General features: G+C 47.0%; 1 protein-coding gene and 1 pseudogene across 2 annotated transcripts in view; one reads left to right on the top strand and one right to left on the bottom strand.

Moving 5' to 3' along the window:
- Positions 1-20,184, top strand: part of LOC136382484 (metallothionein-1A-like) — a 269,363-nt pseudogene that overhangs the window by 14,195 nt on the left and 234,984 nt on the right.
- TATDN2 (TatD DNase domain containing 2) overlaps positions 4,031-20,184 on the bottom strand; it is a 34,641-nt gene continuing 18,487 nt past the window's right edge. The window contains exons 4-8 of one of the 2 annotated variants that reach the window (XM_066351525.1): positions 15,103-15,987; positions 9,542-9,669; positions 7,044-7,227; positions 6,450-6,621; positions 4,031-6,302 (exon numbers count right to left, since the gene is read on the bottom strand). In XM_066351525.1, the coding sequence (XP_066207622.1) occupies positions 6,481-6,621; positions 7,044-7,227; positions 9,542-9,669; positions 15,103-15,987 (1,338 nt within the window). In that variant the 3' untranslated portion in view covers positions 4,031-6,302; positions 6,450-6,480. Of the gene's footprint in view, positions 6,303-6,449; positions 6,622-6,743; positions 6,842-7,043; positions 7,228-9,541; positions 9,670-15,102; positions 15,988-20,184 lie in introns of those variants that run through there. The other variant, XR_010747231.1, reaches the window with a different exon arrangement.

Genomic DNA, 20,184 nt, shown 5'->3' on the forward strand with positions numbered 1-20,184 from the left:
GTAAATCAAGAGAAGGCTTCAAAGAGAAGCACTGCCAACCAGCCCCGTCAGACATATGAACCCCTCACAGAAATACGCAGGACACCCTCTGCAGAGTTGGGGTAACATCTGCACTCTAAAAAACCTCCATTACAGAGGGCTCTAGGAGCCAAATATCCTCTCAGGTAAAATCCTGGCACCTGGCACTCACGGTACACCCCTATAGTCACTAACCACTGATCAGACTTAGTGAACCCAACTGCCACACCTCCATGAGGAACTGCATGTGGTAGAACGTCACTTCCCTCACCAATATGGCACACCCCCAACCCACCCACCACATGAGTAGTCAGTCGGAGAACTGCACTCACCCTTAGATGCTGATCTGGGAATTTCTTAGAAATGCAGAATCTCGGGCTCTATCCCTGCCCAACTGTGTCAGGATCTGCATTTCAACAAGATCCCCAGGCTATTAATGACTATATAAGCCTGACCTGTGGTGGCGCAGTGGATAAAGCGTCAACCTGGAAATGCTGAGGTCGCCAGTTCGAAACCCTGGGCTTGCCTGGTCAAGGCACATATGGGAGTTGATGCTTCCTGCTCCTTCCCCCCTTCTCTCTCTGTCTCTCTCTCCTCTCTAAAAATGAATAAAATAAATAAATAAATAAATAGCTATATGAAGTGGCTTAGAGGAAGCTTGATCCTATTCAGGCAGCACAGCACCCTGCACAGCCAGGGGCCCCACCTGGCACAGAGCAGGTGTTGCATGCCATATAACAAAAAACTCAGACCTGATCAGGTGGGACCCTCAACAGAACTGTGAACACATGAAAAAGGTATCCTGTTTCTTCTCTCACCTTCTTCCCATTGCTTTAGAACAACTTCTGTGGTCAACTCCACGTCCATCTGCTAGGCAGATGGCATACAAAGCACACACGCACATGCACACACACACTTCCATCTCTCAGATGACTACAGACACCTAATTATATGACTACACAGTGACTTCATTCATCAGGTCCCTGCTTCCAAAATCATCTTCTCCTAAGCCTCAGTAATGATCACACACTGAAACATGTTATCACCATTAAAGGAATTTAAGGTGTTGGAGAACAGGTGCACTAAGTGGAGGAAGTGAAAGAAGTAGAAGTGGAGGGGAATAACCTTCCACAACCCCCAGACAACCAGCCCCTAGGACCCAGCCCCCTAGCACAGAGGCCTAGACTAACATGCTGTCCCAGAGCTTAGGCACATCCCAGCTCCATCGTTTTGTAGGGACACAACCCTGATCACCACTAACCATTCCCACAGCCTTCTAATAGCCAGAGAGGAGGAATCAAAGGCCTAGGAACCCAGGTGCTGACCTGGTAAAGCAGCAGCTATGGACTGTGCTAGGGAGGAAAGAATTCAGGGGGAGAATGGGTGCCAGGCCTTGGCAGGAATGCGGGAGGGGGTCACCTAATACTTTCTCCTCCCCACCTCTACCGCCAAAGGACTCAGCAAGCATTCTCTCCCACTTGCCTGTATCATTAAAAAAAACAAAACAAAACAAAACAAAAAACAGATGTTAAGCACCCACCCTGGACTGGGAGATCTCACCCAGGACAGGCAGCATGATGTGGTGGAAAACTATGGGCTACAAACTCAGACACATATTTGAGTATCAGTATATGATCCAACCAAAACATTTCTCAGGTTCCTCAAATTAAAACACATACCTCCCTGGGTTACTATGGAGACTGAACACAGTTATCTCCTTTGAGGACACCTGGCACAGATTAGGCATTCAATTATTCTAACAGCCACCATTTACCAAATTCCTACTGTGACCAAGCATTGTTCTAAAATCAGGCATCCCCAAACTACGGCCCGCGGGCCGCATGTGGCCCCCTGAGCCCATTTATCTGGCCCCCGCCGCACTTCCGGAAGGGGCACCTCTTTCATTGGTGGTCAGTGAGAGGAGCACTGTATGTGGCGGCCCTCCAACGGTCTTGAGGGACAGTGAACTGGCCTCCTGTGTAAAAAGTTTGGGGACTCCTGTAAAATACTTAGATGTAATTTCTGTTAATTTTCATAAGCCACTTAGGAGGAAGAAAACTTAAGTCCACAGACATTAACTTTCCCAGGTCACACAGCAAATACATTGCCCTTTCATATCCGGAGCTATAGTGCTCAAGTCCACACTTTTCATAGCGTAGTGTCTCCCAGTGTTAATTCCCTTGCCTTACTCCTAGTGCCAAGGGATCTGTTTCCGTTTTTTACTTTCCTTTATAATACACTGGGTCACCTTCAAGCCAACAATTGGCAGAAATAAGATATCAAAGGAAACAAATGACACACTTGAGAAAACGCAGCATTTCAAACAATCCTTAAACCTGCTCCTTCAGCATCATTTAATGATACCACCAACTTCAGGTTCTCTGCATGGGATGTGCTTACCACTGGGGTGAGCAAGATACGTGCTGCAGGAAAATCTCCTTATAAAAAAACTTACTATATACCTGGTACATCAGTATGGTAGCATATGTATTTAACTCATTGTACACTTATAGGTGTGTGCTCAGAAATTCCCTTAAGACAACATGAAAAAAAAGAACAGAGACCCATGCTTAGCTACCTTTCTTAATCTAAATCCACTTCCCAACATACCAACAAATAAACCCTGACCGATCACAGGCTGGCCGACCACTGAGCATCTTTGTTTGACTGAGTTTATTCAATCAGTTGCCCTTGTTTTATAAAAATAAGTGGTGCAAAAATGAAGGTCCTGACAGTAAATGAATAGTATTGCTCTCAAACTAAATAGAAAAGATATAAAACACTAGAAAAGCCAACAGTGGCAGATTTCCAGCTACAAACAGACTGTCTCTGAGTGGATGCAGTCCACTGTGTGTCCAACCGGAAAGGAACTGAGCCAAAGTGAAGGAATATGCTAAAAATGCACAGTTCGCCTGACCAGGCGGTGGCGCAATGGATAGAGCGTTGGACTGGGATGCAGAGGACCCAGGTTCGAGACCCCGAGGTCACCAGCTTGAGCGTAGGCTCATCTGGTTTGAGCAAAGCTCACCAGCTCAGACTCAAGGTCGCTGGCTCGAGCAAGGGGTTACTCGGTCTCCTGAAGGCCCACGGTCAAGGCACATATGAGAAAGCAATCAATGAACCACTAAGGTGTCGCAAGGAAAAACTGATGATTGATGCTTCTCATCTCTGTTCCTGTCTGTCTGTCCCTCTCTATCCTTCTCTCTGTCCCTGGGGGGGGGGGGGGGAGTAAAAATGCACAGTTCATAACTGAGTCTCAAAGATAAGGCCTTAAATAGAGGTTTCAAATTTGTTTAGCATTCTCAGAGCAGAGCCTTCCTTTTCACAGGTTTACTTTTGGTTTGCGCCTCTGTATTCAATACCTCAGTACCAGATTAGAAGACTGAATGCAAGGAGTAAAAGAATTTCCTCCAAAGTCTGCCTTAGGCATCAGAGGAGTTCCTCATCCAAAGCTCATGGTAACACCGATTCGTCAACACCACACCTGAGAGCTCGGTAGTTCTTCCTCCTACTGCACTGCTCTGAAAATAAAGGAAGAGGTATCCTTGTAGTTTTTAAAGGCTAAACAGCAGTACATCTGAGTTCCCAAAGTGTAAAATGCTCAGACAGTGGAACTTTTAAGAAGGTACTATGCCCTATCTCCAGTAGAATTGTGCAGAGGCACACGCACACTTGACAATGTCTCCAGACCCCTGGGTTCCCAGGTTACGAAGTTGGCCAACAACTGAACCACTCTTCTCATTCTGAAAACTCTTAACAAATATAGAGAGCAGCCTAACCTGTGGTGGCACAGTGGATAAAGCGTCGACCTGGAAATGCTGAGGTTGCCGGTTCGAAACCCTGGGCTTGCCTGGTCAAGGCACATATGGGAGTTGATGCTTCCAGCTCCTCCCCCGTCTCTCTTTCTGTCTCTCCTCTCTCTCTCTCTCTCTCTCTGTCTGTCTCTCCCTCTCCTCTCTAAAATGAATGAATGAATAAATAAATAAATAAATAAAATATAGAGAGCATGGAGTTGGCTGAGAATCCATCCCTTTATTTTCAGAAATTGACAGCCAGGGGTAGGGGTAACACAGGCATTCTGGCAGCAGAGCAAAAACAATCGAGTCAGCCACCCCAAATCAAAACATTGCCGACCAGCTTTCATGCCCACAGCACAGAAATGGTAATTCTGAATCCTAGAGATAAAAGTATATAGCACCTGTGCCTTACCTCGGAAGACTGCACAGGCCGAGATATCCAGTTTGTCATCACTGTTAATCACTGTTAACCCTCTAACACAGGACTCGTTGGTTTCCCATGTAGGCAGTACTAATACATTACAGGGCTTGTGAAGGAGATGGATACACTACAGTTCACTTGGGTGACAATGAAGCACTCTGAAATATTTAGTAGTTCCCCAAAACAAGAGAACAAGCCCCGATTCCCCACACTGGCAAATTTGAGGCACAGACAGCACACAGCTAATCCGTAGAAGGTTGACAGTGAATCAAGGCCCACTTCGCGGCAACTTGTGTACAGGGGGCAAGACAGAAACACCATATAGAAAATATGTTAAATCCATTATCTCCTAACTTACAAGGCTCAAATGCACCTTCCAAAAACACCCAGAGAAATCCAGCGTTAAGTGATGGATTTTACAATTTTAACCTATCAGCTTCCAAGAAGCACACAAGGAATTTGGTGGCCTGTCTCACTGTAGAAGGTTGGGGTCAGGATCCTTTTGGACCAAGTAGAGTGTCTTCACACCTAACCCTTGACCACTGTCACATTCCAAGGCCTATAATGAATACACCTTTACAAGGCACAGGCAGGGAGCAGAACACAGCTCGAAATGTGAGATGACCCAGCTGCTCAAAAGTCAAAGGAGGCCCTGGCCAGCTGGCTCAGCAGTAGAGCGTTGGCCCCACATGTGGAAGTCCCAGGTTCGATTCCCAGCCAGGGCACACAGGAGAAGCGCCCATCTGCTTCTTTACCCTTCCCCTCTCCTTTCTCTGTCTCTCTCTTCTCCTGCAGCCAAGGCTCCACTGGAGCAAAGTTGGCCTGGGCAACTGAAGATGGCTCTATGGCCTCCACCTCAGGCACTAGAACGACTCCGGATGCAACGGAGCAGTGACCCAGATGGGCAGAGTGTCACGCCCTGGTGGGCATGGCAGGTGGATCCTGGTCAGGTACATGTGGGAGTATGATTTGTTGCCTCCCCACTTCTCACTTCAGAAAAAAAAAAGTCAAAGGAGAGTTTCTCATTTCCAACAGAGAAAGGGGACAGAGGTAAAGGCAAGGGAAACCATGAGTAGGACTTAAGATTTATAGACACCAGGCCTGCTTGTTCTGCAAAGGCAACAGAACTTGGCTGAGTGGCCCTAGCAGACCTTTGGAGAATTGAACTGATTTACTCTCAACCTGGGATGGGCACACAAGAGGCCATCCATCATATGCAAAGAAACAAAATGAGTATTTCTGGTCCAGTGTTCCAGAAGGGGGTAAAAATGGAACAAAGGGCAGCTGGGACCCTGACAGCAGACTAGCAGGTAGCTTCTGCTCCAAACCAGACCCTTATCAGTTTAACAAAGTCAAGCCACAGCCCTGGGGCATCAGTAAATGGGAACACCTTCTTTGGGGTCCTTTTCCTCGAGGCCTCTTGCTTGAGTTCCCCAATCTGTCCAGATCTCCATTAACCAGGACTTTCCCTGGACAATGAGTGCCCTTCTGCCCCTCTGTACTGAGGGCAGTAGGACCAGTGAGAGTAGCGGTTGAGGTCCTTCCCCTGTGCCGATGCAGAGCTGACACAGCGAGAGCCAAACTGAAGACTTATCCAGGGAAGGGAGGCGATGACTCCATGGCTGCAGGGGGTGACTGCACAGATCTCTGGCGAAGATCCCCCACAGGAGACTTCCCTCTGGGAGTTCACTCTTAGAACTGAGAACCAGCAACCAAGTTACACACCAAGGAGGAGGTAACTTTATTCACAAACTGCTCAAACACACAGGCTGCAGAGAATAGGGACTGGGATTGGCAAACTTGTTTTACCCTTCTACCTTACCAGCCTTTCTTCTTCCCTAACTGCCCTGGAGCATGTGGCCAGGAGGCAAACCCCCACTGTCAGCCTGCTCCACTGAACCCCACCACCCAACCCACCCGCCAGCCAGAAACAAAAGCCTTAAGATGAGGTTTCAAGGAAAAAATTCCATTTCCTGTCCTGATTTTCTCCATTCCAATGGTCTCTCCAAACCCTGGGACCCAGGCAGAGATGAAACCCAACCTTTGTTGTTAGGGCACTGGTCGTCCTGGAGAACAGGGAAGAGAAAAGGAAGAATGTTTCAAACCAAGTTCACTCAACACAAATCACTCTGTGTTTATAATCTCTACATTAATAAAATGCAGCAAAAGACACTTTGTCCTGATTTATAAAAAACATATGTGAATTTTATCACCTTTTATAGGAGACTCCTGCACCCTCTCTTCTCAAAGACTGTAGAGACGACTGGTGTTCTCACGCAAGGTGGCCAAGGTGCGGGAGAGCGGCTGATCTTTGACCCTGGCAATCTCTCGAACTGTATGCAAAGCCAGGCCTGGGTGGGCATACTGACAAAGGCTCTTGGGAACCTGGAAGATATCAAGCATTCAGAACATCGCTGTGCCTCCTACGCAGTTATTACAAAGAACTCCCTCCCCGGCCCTTTCCCAGTAAGGACCTCTTTGGGGCTGCCCTGTAGAGACCCCTTTACCTGCAGGTGCAGGGAGAGTCCTAGTCATGGGGGGCTCTGGGTGAGCAGGGTCCCACGCTTCCTTGGACTACCCTCTACAGGGTAGGGCTTTGCACTGCCTGGAAGAGAGTGGTTACCCTTCAGCTTCTCAGCCCCCTAGACTTTTGGTCCTGCAGAGCAATACAAGGAGACATCTATACAGCCAAGGCTGGGACCTGGAAGTCACTGGGGCTCGGGCCCTGCCAAGCTTGTAAGGGTGACCACCCACCTCCCTACCCTCTCTCTCCTCAGTGCCTCAACTCAACATGAAGACATGCCTACCTGTCGAGGCAGGAAGTAGGGGGCATCAGTTTCCACGATGATTCTCTCCAGTGGGATCTGTTTCAGAGCTTCCCGGGCCTGCCAGGCAGAGGAGTAAGTCAGGACTGCCGTGAAGCCCACAGACATGTTGGGAAAGTGCCTCAACAGGGGCTCGATGACCGGGTAGCTGCCAGTGAAGCAATGCCTGGGAGGAGAAGTCCAGATTAGCACTCTCAAATTCCCTCTGTAGCCGCCCCTACTCCTTCTACACATATAACCCCTTGTTAATTACTTTCTGTGAATAAATTTCTTCCAGAAATGGAAGACAGCATGCAAAGGAAGGACTCCACAGTAAACACAAAGGCTGGCTCTAACACAGTAAGACCCAAAATGACTTGGTGAGCAATGCTCACCCATAACCCATTACACTGCACAATATTATACAGCTACTACATATACACAAAGAAAACTATACAGAAATAATGCCCAAGAAGATACAGCAATAATACAGGGACAGGGCATGCTTATAACATGGAAAGAGAAGCAGAATTTAAAACTGCAGCTCCTCTAAGATTACAAACTACTGTAAGTAAAAATTACATCCATGTAGTCAAATGAACTCAAAGGAAACAAAAAATAAAAACATCAGGCCTGGCCTGTGGTGGCACAGTGGATAGAGCATTGACCTGGACAGCCATTGCCAGTTTGAAACACTGGACTTTCCCAGTCAAGACACATAAAACAAGCAACCAATGAACAACTAAACTTTAGCAACTATGTATGAGTTGATACTTCTTGCTCCCCCTCCTCCCCCTGTAAAATCAATAAAAATCTTTAAAAGCCAAAAAAAAAAAAGCCCTGGCCGGTTGGCTCAGTGGTAGAGCGTCAGCCTGGCGTGCAGGAGTCCCGGGTTCGATTCCCGGCCAGGGCACACAGGAGAAGCACCCATCTGCTTCTCCACCCCTCCCCCTCTCCTTCCTCTCTGTCTCTCTCTTCCCCTCCTGCAGCCAAGGCTCCATTGGAGCAAAGTTGGCCCGGGCTTGAGGATGGCTCTGTGGCCTCTGCCTCAGGCGCTAGAGTGGCTCTGGTTGCAACAGAGCAGTGCCCCAGATGGGCAGAGCATCACCTCCTGGTGGGCATGCTGGGTGGATCCCAGTCGGGCGCATGCGGGAGTCTGTCTGACTGCTTCCCCATTTCCAACTTCAGAAAAATACAAAAATAAATAAATAAAAATAAAATAAAATAAATAAGAGCCAAAAAAAAAAAAAAAAAAAAGCAGGGAGTGAGACTATGGGTAAATTGGTAAATTTTCTTAATTTGATAGCTGTTCATGTTCTTAATTGTTAACCAATCTGGAAATTCAGCGCTTCCTCCAGCCACAACTCCTTGTTGAGCTATATTAGCCCTAATCTTCCTACCACCACCCTAAGAATTCAAGTCAGCCCAAAAGGAAGCAATAAAAAAACAACAAACCCAGAAGGGCCAAGTGACTGTGCTTCATCTGTGGTGTGTGCCACCAGTTAGAGTTCAGACTTTCGTCTCTGCTTGGGTACCTGTAGGGCAGAGGCCTACAGGCCTGACAAGCCTGACAGCCCACCCACTTCTGCCACGTCAAGACCTGGTTTGGGTTCTAGACTCCCTGTTATTTTCAGTTAACCCATCTCACCCATATTGAAAGAGTCGCCCAGACATCACCTCCTGACCCCTTTCCAGCCAGGCTTAGCTAATGGCCCCTCCTCTGGCTCTCACAGCACTTATGCCCACCTCAGCCCCATGCCCTCTACAGAAGGCACCAACTGCTCTGGCCAGAGAGCTCAGTTGGTTAAGACATACTCCAGAAGCACAAAGGTTGCCGCTTCAATCCCTGGTCAGGGCACATACAGGAACAGATCAAGATTCCTGTCTTTCTCTCTCTCCCTCTCTTCCTTTCTCACTAAAATCAATAAATAAAAATTTAAAAACAACAAAAAAAGGAGTCAGCAGCTGATTCATCTGTTTACCGTAGCTGAGCCACCACCCAGAACAGGTACATGGTAAGAGATCAGAGACTTTGTCAAACTGAACTCAAGAACCCCTAGATATCATTCAGGTAAAACACATCCTGCACTGTGCTGAACTTTCAAATTCAAAAAAAGAAAGAAAATGTTTATGTAGGTGCCCCGGAGTCTTCCTGCGTGCTGTCATTAGATTCCACAGCAGCCTCTCCCACCATCAACAGTCCTCATTTCTGAGAACAGAAACTCCATGTTAGCCTGCCACCTGGCAGGTCACAAAAGCCCCCGCCTTGCTCACTGGTGATTTAAGAGTATTAGCTCAATCCATGTAAAGTTGCAGTTTTATAAGTAAAAAATGTTAAATATCAGAAATTTCATATGGTTCAACCTAATAATCTTTAGAAAAGATACTACATAAAGATGTAATATTATCCATGCTCTCCTACTGAGTTTTCATTTTTCCAACTAACATCCTAGACAAAAGGATGCATTCATTTCATTTGCCCGCTGAAGCTCCCACCTAACCTATGGATCTTGTAGTCTGAGGGCACAAATTTTTTCATGATGCTCAGCAGATCTTCGTCAGCTTCTCGGCAATGAATCACCAACGGCTTCTTTAGAGACACGGCCAGCTGAAGCTGTCTCTCAAATACCTAGAAGACAAAGTGACAACACGTGTGGGTTAGGACCATTTTGAACACCCAGTCCAATGGGCAGCCCCACTGTCTCCAACTCTGTACTTTTAAACTATACTAGGCCCTGTCCGGTTGGCTCAGTGGATAGAGTGTTGGCCTGGCATACAAAAATCCTGGGTTCGATCTCCAGTCAGGGCACAAATGAGATATGATCATCTGCTTGAGTCCCCAACTCTCTCCCCCTTCTCTCCCCCCCCCCCCCACAGCCAGTGGCTCAACTGAATCGAGTGTCAGCCCTAGATCTGAGGATAGCTCAACTGATTTGAGCACTAGCCCCAGACAGGGGTTGCCTAGTCAGTGGATCCTGGTCGGGGTATGTGCGGGAGTCTCTCCATCTCCCCTCCTCTAAAAAAAAATAAAATAAACTATACTGTATAATGTACAGTAATAGATAAGGCTTACTGGGTCTTACTAAAAAGCCAGGTAACACTCAAAGCATTTTAGGTAGATTATAACCTGTAACCCAGTGGTCCCCAACCCCCGGGCCACGGACCGGTACCGGTCCATGGGCCATTTGGTACCAGTCCGCAAAGAAAGAATAAATAATTTACATTATTCCGTTTTATTTATATTTAAGTCTGAACGATGGGTTTTTTTTGTTTGTTTTTTGTATTTTTCCGAAGCCAGAAACGGGGAGGCAGTCAGACAGACTCCCACATGCGCCCCACCAGGATCCACCCGGCATGCCCACCAGGGGGCGTCGCTCTGCCGCAATCAGAGCCATTCTAGCACCTAAGGCAGAGGCCACAGAGCCATCCATCCTCAGCACCCGGGCAAACCTTGCTCCAGTGGAGCCTTGGCTGCGGGAGGAGAAGAGAGAGACAGAGAGGAAGGAGAGGGGGAGGGGTGGAGAAGCAGATGGGCGCTTCTCCTGTGTGCCCTGGCCGGAAATCGAACCCGGGACTCCTGCACGCCAGGCTGATGCTCTACCACTGAGCCAACTGGCCAGGGCCCAATGTTTTATTTTTTAAAAAATTACCAGATTCCCTCTGTTACATCCATCTAAGACTCACTCTTGATGCTTGTCTCGGTCACATGATACATTTATCTGTCCCACCCTAAAGGCTGGCCCGTGAAAATATTTTCTGACATTAAACCGGTCCGTGGCCCAAAAAAGGGGACCACTGCAGTAACCCTCACAAGCACCCTAAGGTAGGTACTCTTAGCCCATCATGCAGTTGAAAAAACTGAGGCTCGGCCCTGGCCAGTTGGCTCAGTGGTAAAGCGTCGGCCTGGCGTGCAGAAATCCCGGGTTCGATTCCCAGCCAGGGCACACAGGAGAAGCACCCATCTGCTTCTCCACCCCTCCCCCTCTCCTTCCTTTCTGTCTCTCTTCCCCTCCCGCAGCGGGGCTCCATTGGAGCAAAGATGGCCCGGGTGCTGAGGATGGCTCCTTGGCCTCTGCCCCAGGCGCTAGAGTGGCTCTGGTCGCAACAGAGCAACGCCCCGGAGGGGCAGAGCATCGCCCCCTGGTGGGCAGAGTGTCGCCCCCTGGTGGGCGTGCTGGGTGGATCCTGGTCGGGCGCATGCGGAAGTCTGTCTGACTGTCTCTCCCCGTTTCCAGCTTCAGAAAAAGAAAATAAATAAATAAATAAAAGAAAAAAAAGAAAAAACTGAGGCTCCAAGTGAGGTCAAGTAATTTGCAGCTAAGAACCTGTAGTGCCAGCATTCAGCCCTGGTCATGTGGCTCAGTGGATAGAACGGTATCCTAGCACAATGAGGCTGCAGGTTCGATTCCCAGTCAAGGTACATATGGGAAGCAGCCAATGAGTACACAACTGAATCAAAACTAAGCAGAACAACAAATTGATGCTTCTCACTTTCTTCCCCCTGCCCCCCTCTCTCTCAAATCAGTAAATTAAAAAAACAAAAATACTAATAGCCTGACCAGGCAGTGGCACAGTGGATTGAGCATTAGCCTGAGAGGCAGAGGACCCAGGTTCGAAATCCCAAGGTTGACTCTATGAGCTTGAGCACAGGGTCATTGGCTTGAAGGTAAAATCATAAACATAACCCCATGGTTGCTGGCTTGAGCAAGGGGTCACTGGCTCAGCTGTAGCCCCCCCCCAGTCAAGGCACATATAAGAAAGCAATCAATGAACGACTAAGGTGTCTCTCCCTTCCTGTCTGTCCCTAACTGTCCCTTTCTCAAAAACAAAACAACAACAAAAAACATAATTGCCTGACCTGTGGTGACACAATGGATCAAGTGTTGACCTGAAATGCTGAGGTCGTTGGTTCAAAACCCCGGGCTTGGCCCTGGCCAGTTGGCTCAGTGGTAGAGCGTCGGCCTGGCGTGCGGGAGTCCCGGGTTCGATTCCCGGCCAGGGCACACAGGAGAAGCGCCCATCTGCTTCTCCACTCCTCCCCCTCTCCTTCATCTCTGTCTCTCTCTTCCCCTCCCGCAGCCAAGGCTCCATTGGAGCAAAGTTTGCCTGGGCGCTGAGGATGGCCTGTGGCCTCTGCCTCAGGCGCTAAAATGGCTCTGGTTGCAACAGAGCGACGTCCCCAGATGGGCAGAGCATCACCCCCTGGTGGGCATGCCGGGTGGATCCCGGTCGGGCGCATCGGGAGTCTGTCTGACTGCCTCCCCGTATCCAGCTTCAGAAAAAGCACAAAAAAAAAAAATTACCAAAAAAAAACCCCCCTAGGCTTGCCTGGTCAAGGCACATATGAGAAGCAACAAGTATGAGTTTCTGCTTCCTGCTCCTCCCTTCACCTTTCTTTCTTTCTTTCTTTCTCTTTCTCTCTCTCTCCTCTCTAAAAATCAATCAATAAATATATTTTTAAAAATATATGAGAAATGGCTTGTGAAGAATTTGAAAAATGACTCCTAGCCTGACCATTGGTGGTGCAGTGGATAGAGCACCAACCTGGGACGCTGAGGACCCAGTTTCAAAACCCCAAGGTCCCTGGCCTGAGCAAAGACTCACCAGCCTGAGTGCAGGGTCTCTGGCTTGTATGTGGGGTCATAGACATGATCACATGGTCAATGGGTTGAGCCCAAAAATTGCTAGCTTGAAGCCCAAGGTCACTGGCTCAGCTGGAGCCCCTGGTCAAGGCACCTATGAGAAGCAATCAATGAACAACTAAAGTGACTCAACTATGAGTTGATGCTTCTCATTTCTCTCTCTCTCAAATGAGAAAGCCTGGCCTGTGGTGGTACAGTAGATAAAGTGTTGACCTGGAATGCTGCAGTCCCTGGTTCGAAACCCTGGTCAGGGCATACATGGAAGTTGATGTTTCTTGCTCCTCCCCCCCCCCCCATCTCCTCTCTAAAATGAATAAAAATCTATTGAAAAAAAATTAAATAAATAATGACATCTAGATGGTCTGAACAAGAACAATTAAATTTTTAGTTTTTTGGTTTTTTCTTGAGAAGCGGGGAGGCAGAGAGATAGACTTCTGCATGCGCCCCGACTAGAATCCACCTAGCAAGTCCCCTACTGGATGATGCTCTGCTCATCTGGGGCTGCTGCTCCGTTGTTCAGTAACCAAGCTTATTGTAGCACCTGAGGCAAGGCCATGGAGCCATCCTCAGCACCTGGGGCCAATCTGCTCCAACTGAGCCATGGGTGCAGGAGGAGAAGAGAGAGACAGAGAGAGAGAAGGGGCAGGGGGAGTGGTAGAGAAGCAAATAGTCATTTCTCCTGTGTGCCTTGACCAGGAATCGAACCCAGGACATCCATACACCAGGCTGACCCTCTATCACTGAGCCAAACAGCCAGGGTAATTCTAAATTCTTTAGTCCCCAAAATAGAGAAACCATATTTTTAGATTTTTTTTTCCAGCAAGAGAGAGAGAGACAAAGAGTGGGACAGACAGCACCTAGGAAGAGAGAGAGATGAGAAGCATCAACGCATAGCTGCAGCACTTTAGTTGTTCATTGATTGTTTTCTCATATGTGCCTTGACCAGGGGCCTCCAGCCAAGCCAGTGACCCCTTGTTCAGGCCAGCAACCCCAGGGTTTCGAACCTGGATACTCAGCATCCCAGGTCTACACTCTATCCACTGTGGCACCGCCTGGTCAGGCTGTTGTTCAAGGTCAACAACTAAAAGAGAAATTAAAATTGTCAGCAAGTGGACCACCATTAAGAACACAGTAACTATCCAGAGCAGGAAGTTCACAAACAACAGACTACTTTAGCAGAAACAAATGGTCATTGATGTCCTTCACTCCAGGAAGACTACAGCATTTAAGACAGAAAGTTGGGAAAAATCTTGCCAAAATGTGTAAGACCATGCCAAATGTCCTCTATGTGTTTGGATTCAGAATCCACCTTGGAGGTGGCAGGACAAGTGGCTTTGGCATGATTTATGATTCCTTGGATTACGTAAAGAAAATGAACCCAAACACAGACTTGTAAGACACGGCCTGTATGTGAGGAAGATCTCAAGAAAACAGAAAAAGGAACGCAAGAACAGAATGAAGCAAGTCAGGGGACTGCAAAGGCCAATGTTGGTGCTGGCAAAAAGTGAGTTGGAGATCGCCTGACCTGTGGTGGCGCAGTGGATAAAATGTCGACCTGGAAATGCTGAGGTCGCTGGTTCGAAACCCTGGGCTTGCCTGGTCAAGGCACATATGGGAGTTGATGCTTCCAGCTCCTCCCCCCTTCTGTCTGTCTCTCTCTCTCTCTCTGTCTCTCTCTCTCCTCTCTAAAAATGAATAATAAAAAAAAACCTTTAAAAAAAATTATTAAAAAATAAAAAAAGGCCCTGGCCGGTTGGCTCAGTGGTAGAGCATCGGCCTGGCGTGTAAAAGTCCCGGGTTCGATTCCCGGCCAGGGCACATAGGAGAGGCGCTCATCTGCTTCTCCACCCCTCCCCCTCTCCTTCCTTTCTGTCTCTCTCTTCCCCTCCCACAGCGAGGCTCCACTGGAGCAAAGATGGCCCGGGCGCCGGGGATGGCTCCTTGGCTTCTGCCCCATGTGCTGGAGTGGCTCTGGTCGCAACAGAGCGACGCCCCGGAGGGGGCAGAGCATCGCCCCCTGGTGGGCGTGCCGGGTGGATCCCGGTTGGGCGCATGCAGGAGTCTGTCTATCTCTCCCGGTTTCCAGCTTCAGAAAAATACAAAAAAAAAAAAAAAAAAGTGAGTTGGAGATCGGAAAACAAGACAAGTAAAGATTCTTCAGTGACTTAACTCTGGGGATTAAGACTAATAAACTAAGAACTTTATTAAAAGAAAAATAAATAAATAAGTTGTAGCCCTGACCAGATAGCTCAGTTCATTAGAGCATTGTCCCGAAGCACAGACATTGCCAGTCAGGGAACATATAGGAACCAATTAATATTCCTATGTCTCTGCTCTCTCCCCCTTCCTCTATCTCTAAAATAAAAAAAATAAAAAAACAAAAAAAAAAGCTATAAGCAAGCTAAAGAGAACTTCATTACCTTGTGCTGTTCTGGGACAGGTGTGGTGCATTTATAAGAGTAATCCAAACCCATTTCCCCAAATGCCACAGCCTTGGGATGCCTTAAGGCTTGCAAAAGATTTCTTTCTTGACTCTCAGTGTAGTAACGTGCAAAATGAGGGTGACAGCCAAAGGCCCCCCAAACCAGATCCTCTTTCAACAGCTCCTCCCACAGGCAATCTGTCAGTGTCCTGGGATCACAGAAGTCTGAGATGCAGCCCTGAAATTCCTTAGGGAAGGAGCTGCTATAAATCCTTCTGAACTTGCTGAAGGTTCCTTTGAAAGACAACTTGGAATAAAGCATGTCCAAGTGACAATGGGTATCAATGAAGCCCTCCTCTAGGTTTGGCTCCCATTGGCTCCTTGGCAGAGAGCTAGATGCATGTCCTTCACAAGAACGGGGTGGTGCCTCCTCCTGGAATGTTCTTTTCTCCTTCACCTGATCTTCTAAACTTTTGGAGAAACGAAATGGGCGAGAAGTCTGGGATCTGCCTTCCTCTGTCTCCTCCAGCTCTCTGGAGTTGTTCTGGGAGCTCACTGTAGGGCTAGGGGAATAATCACGCAGGAGGCCCTGGCTGCTCCTCCCAGCCTGCAGGGTGTCATTGCTGCTGCTGCTGCCCATGGAAGGGTAACTAGAAGGCTTGAGACTGTTGGTACAATAGCTGGCGTAGTCACACCAAGGACTACTATACAAATGAGCCGGATACATGACATAGTCAGTGGGGAAGGCAGAAGGCTCTGGAACTACCGAGGGTTTCAGCAAGATGGGCTCCTCCTGAGAGAATCTGACCGTGGAGACCTCGTCCACGTCGGACCAGTCACTTCCAGAAGACGTGTTCTCTATCACCACCTCCCTTTCTTTAGGCTGCAGAAAAGAAACAACAAAGGGTTAGCCTTCCAGTGTGAAGACAGACTCCTGTACTCAGCCATCTGTAGAACATAACTCTGGCTTGTTTTTTGGCCATGGTGAAGGCTTCACAGTGGCTCATTATCTCACTCTGTCACTAGTTTCCTTAAAACTTCCAGAAAGTGAGCCAAGTTACAACTACCACCAGTCCAATCAGGCCCAGGGGATCAACTCATAATGCCATCTCTAAACAGCATCTCTAAATGCTATACCTGCACCCATTTCTGTATGATCTTTCTGGAGAAAAAGTGCTCCGTGTATTGGGGGTTTCAGAAAAAAATCAATGCCAGGAATCTCATTTCCAACATGTTCTAATACATTCAAAATGCAAAAGCAGAGGCGGATTTAATGGCAGGCGCACCGAGCACATGCCCTGGGACCCAACTTCTGAAGGGCCCCACAAAACCCTGACTTTACACTTTTTTCTAATGACACCAAGTTTGGTTTCAGACGTGCAATTTTAACATTAATAATACATAATATTTTTTATTTATTTAAAAATATGGTCAAGGGTCTGACCTGTGGTGGCGCAGTGGATAAAGCGTCAACCTGGAAACGCTGAGGTTGCCGGTTCAAAACCCTGGGCTTTCCTGGTCAAAGCACCTATGGGAGTTGATGCTTCCTGCTCCTCCCCCCTTCTCTCTCTCTCTCTCTCTCTCTCTCTCTCCTCTCTATAATGAATAAATAAAATCTTTAAAAAAAAAAATTATGGTCAACATGTATTTTTATTTCCGTTTTTTTTGTTTTTTTTTTTGTTTTTCCCCCTGAAATGAGAAATGAGGAGGCAGAGAGACTCCCGCATGTGCCCAACCGGGATCCAACCAGCATGCCAGCTAGGGAGTGATGTTCTGCCCACCTGGGGCATTGCTCCATTGCAACCGGAGCCATTCTAGCACCTGAGGCGGAGGCCATGGAGCCATCCTCAGTGCCGGGGCCAACTTTGCTCCAATGGAGCCTTGTCTGCGGGAGGGGAAGAGAGAGATAAAGGGGAGAGGGAAGGGTGGAGAAGCAGATGGGTGCTTCTCCTGTGTATGCTGGCTGTGGAATCGAACTTCCACGTGCGTGCTAACACTCTACCACTTGGCCAACTGCCCAGGGCCTCTCTTTTTTTTAAGGGACCCCATATTTTCTTCTGTGCCCAGGGCCTCAACCAACCTTAATCCACCTCTGTGCAAAACCACAGAGTTGTGGCAGCTGTTAAATGTGTCCAGAAATTCTAACACTACTCCTAATTGAAGATGGGATGTGTGACTCCTCCCCTTGAACCTGGGCCAACCTAGTGATTTATTCATAACCAACAAAATGAGTAGTGAAACTATGCAACTTTCAAGGATAGGTCAGAACAGCCTTGCAGCTTCCCTGGTTCTCTCAGCTTGCTCCTCTGGGGAAGCCACCCAAGACCACATGCTAAAGAGGTCACATGTAGGTGCCAGCATCGACAGCCCAATGTGTGAGTGAACATCCTGGACGTCCAGCTTGTTGAGCTTTCAGACTGCAGCCCTCCCAATATCTGAATGAAATCACGTAAGAGCCCCCCCAGCAAGGTATGCCCAGTATAGACCTTTCTGAATTGCTGACTCATCAAATTGAGAGCAAAATAAAATGGTTATATTACATCACTAGGTGCCACATTAACCAGAACAACTATACACTGCATTAAGTCAAGTTAGCATGGCCAGAACCGAAGTTCTACAAGGTCAGGAATTTTTATTTTCTTCACTGATGTCTTCTGAACAACTAGAACAGTGCCTGGCATATAGTGAGTGCTCCTAAATATTTGTTGGAATTACTCTGTAGAATAAATAATGCAATAGTACATAACATTAATAGTTAGCTTCACATCAGAACATCTAGGGAGCTTTTAAAACACAACTTTTTAAGGCCTACCGACCCTGAGATATTGTAATTAAAGGTTCAGAGTGGGTCTAAGGAATCTGTATTTAATTCTCCATGCAATTTAATTTTTACCATGCCAAAAATATATGTGAAAAGGTTTCATCAAATTAATGAGTGGGAAAAATGGCAGAAAGGGGAAAAAAATTGTTTCTTCAATACATACTATAAAGAGATATGAAAGCCCTTGCCTGACCTGTGGTGGTACAGTGGATAAAGCGTCAACCTAGAAATGCTGAGGTCGCCAGTTCGAAATCCTGGGCTTGCCTGGTCAAGGCACATATGGGAGTTGATGCTTCCTGCTCCTCCCCCTTCTCTCTCTCTCCCTCTCTGACTCCTCTCCAAAAATGAATAAATAAAATAAAATAAAAAAACAACAACTGGGAATACATCAACCATAACTGAAAGAAACCCAGCCCATAATTCTCGTCATTTAAAAAAAAAAAAAAAAAGAGATATGAAAGCCCTTGAAAGGCTGTAAATAGTCAAGTTGGCCAAGAAAAGATTTTCATAATTTCTTTTTGGGAAAATGGGAGACCAGCTATATTAAAAACTGCCTTAGGCTCAAACCGTTATGGTAAAATTTTAAATTATGTTTATTGAGGGCCTACTACACACTAGCACTAAGTAAAGTAAGTGTTCAGCAAACGGTAGCCCACAGCCAAGACCAACATACTGCCTGCTGGTGTCAAGTTTTATGGCCTGACCAGGAGGTGGCGCAGTGAATAGTGTGTTGAACTGGGATGCAGAGGACCCAGGTTCGAGACCCCAAGGTCGCCAGCTTAAGCAAAAAGCTCACCAGCTGGGACCCAAGGTCGCTGGCTCCAGCAAGGGGTTGCTCGGTCTGCTGAAGGCCTGCGGTCAAGGCACATGGGAAAGCAATCAATGAACAACTAAGAAGTCGCAACGCGCAATGAAAAACTAATGATTGATGCTTCTCGTCTCTCTCCGTTCCTGTCTGTCTGTCCCTGTCTATCCCTCTCTCTGTCCCTGTATAAAAAAAAATAAAAATAAATAAAAATAAATAAATAAATAACGTTTTATGGGAACACAGGACATTCACTTAAATATGGCTGCTTTCATGCTACTATAGCAGAGTTTTAAATAGTTGCAACAGAGGTTATATTGCCCACAAAGCCTAAAATATTTATTATCTGGCCCTTTAAGAAAAAGTTTGCTGAATCCTATATTAGTTTGCTTAATTGTGATAATATTCAACCGTGCCTTTCAGACGAAGGAAGAAACTGGGGTTCAAAGAGGTTAAATGAGTTTTCTCTGATCATAGTTCAGGTAGCAGAGCCAGGATTTCACCCCTTCTGATTCCAACACTCATGTTCTTACCCACCATATTATGCCGCCTCCAAACAGACTGCTCACAAAAATTAGGGGATATTTCAAAATGAATATGAAGAGATAAAATATCCCCTAATTTTTGTGAGCAGTGTACATTCCTAACAGAGGCAATCTAAATGTCCTGACAAATAGAAGTATGGGTATATAATTTTAGAAGTCATCCATACAACAGAATGCTAGGCAGCCAAACAAATTGATGACCTACAATAGAGAGGAAACCCTACTGGTTCTTAGGATTTCCAAGTACGTTATCACATATGTGGATTTTGTCCTTCCTGCCAAAAAAACCCTTTGAAAGTTATAAGACATGGATCTGAAAAGGCATAAACCTACAGAGAAAACAAAGAATAAACAGCAAAGCAAATTAAATAAAAATTAGATGCTAGAAAGCAGAAAGATGAAGTTATTGGATAAACAGATCATAGATGGCCCCTAACACTGCAGTAGAAAAATCCAGAAACAGGCTGAATCACCCTACAGAATCCCAGAAAGGCTCAGGAACTGGAAGCACCAGACCTCTCAAAATGAAAATGAAGTTTCAGATGACAACAGAAGAATGAGTTGGAAGCTGTAAATCCTCAGCTCCCTGATCCCATTCTGTGCAGATAGTTCTGTCCTTTCCCCACCTAGCAAAAGACTAAGGTTCATGCTTGGAAAAGTTAAACCAAGGAGGCTGTGGAATAATCAGGAACAATGAATGGTAACACAGTCAAGTGAAAGGACCATCACATGTTGGACAATGAAAACGCAGGCACCTCCCTCAATCTGACTCCCAAACACCAGCAGCCAGATGTGTGCCTCCTAGGCAGAGGAGAGTGAAGGATTTCTCTCAGGGGTCACTAAACAGCCCCTCAGGATCACATTACAGAGCTGAGAGCCCAAAAATGACCCAAAGCCTTCACCTTATGT

The sequence above is a fragment of the Saccopteryx leptura genome, chromosome 10 (genome assembly GCF_036850995.1).
Source record: "Saccopteryx leptura isolate mSacLep1 chromosome 10, mSacLep1_pri_phased_curated, whole genome shotgun sequence".
Taxonomy (NCBI): Eukaryota; Metazoa; Chordata; class Mammalia; order Chiroptera; family Emballonuridae; genus Saccopteryx; species Saccopteryx leptura.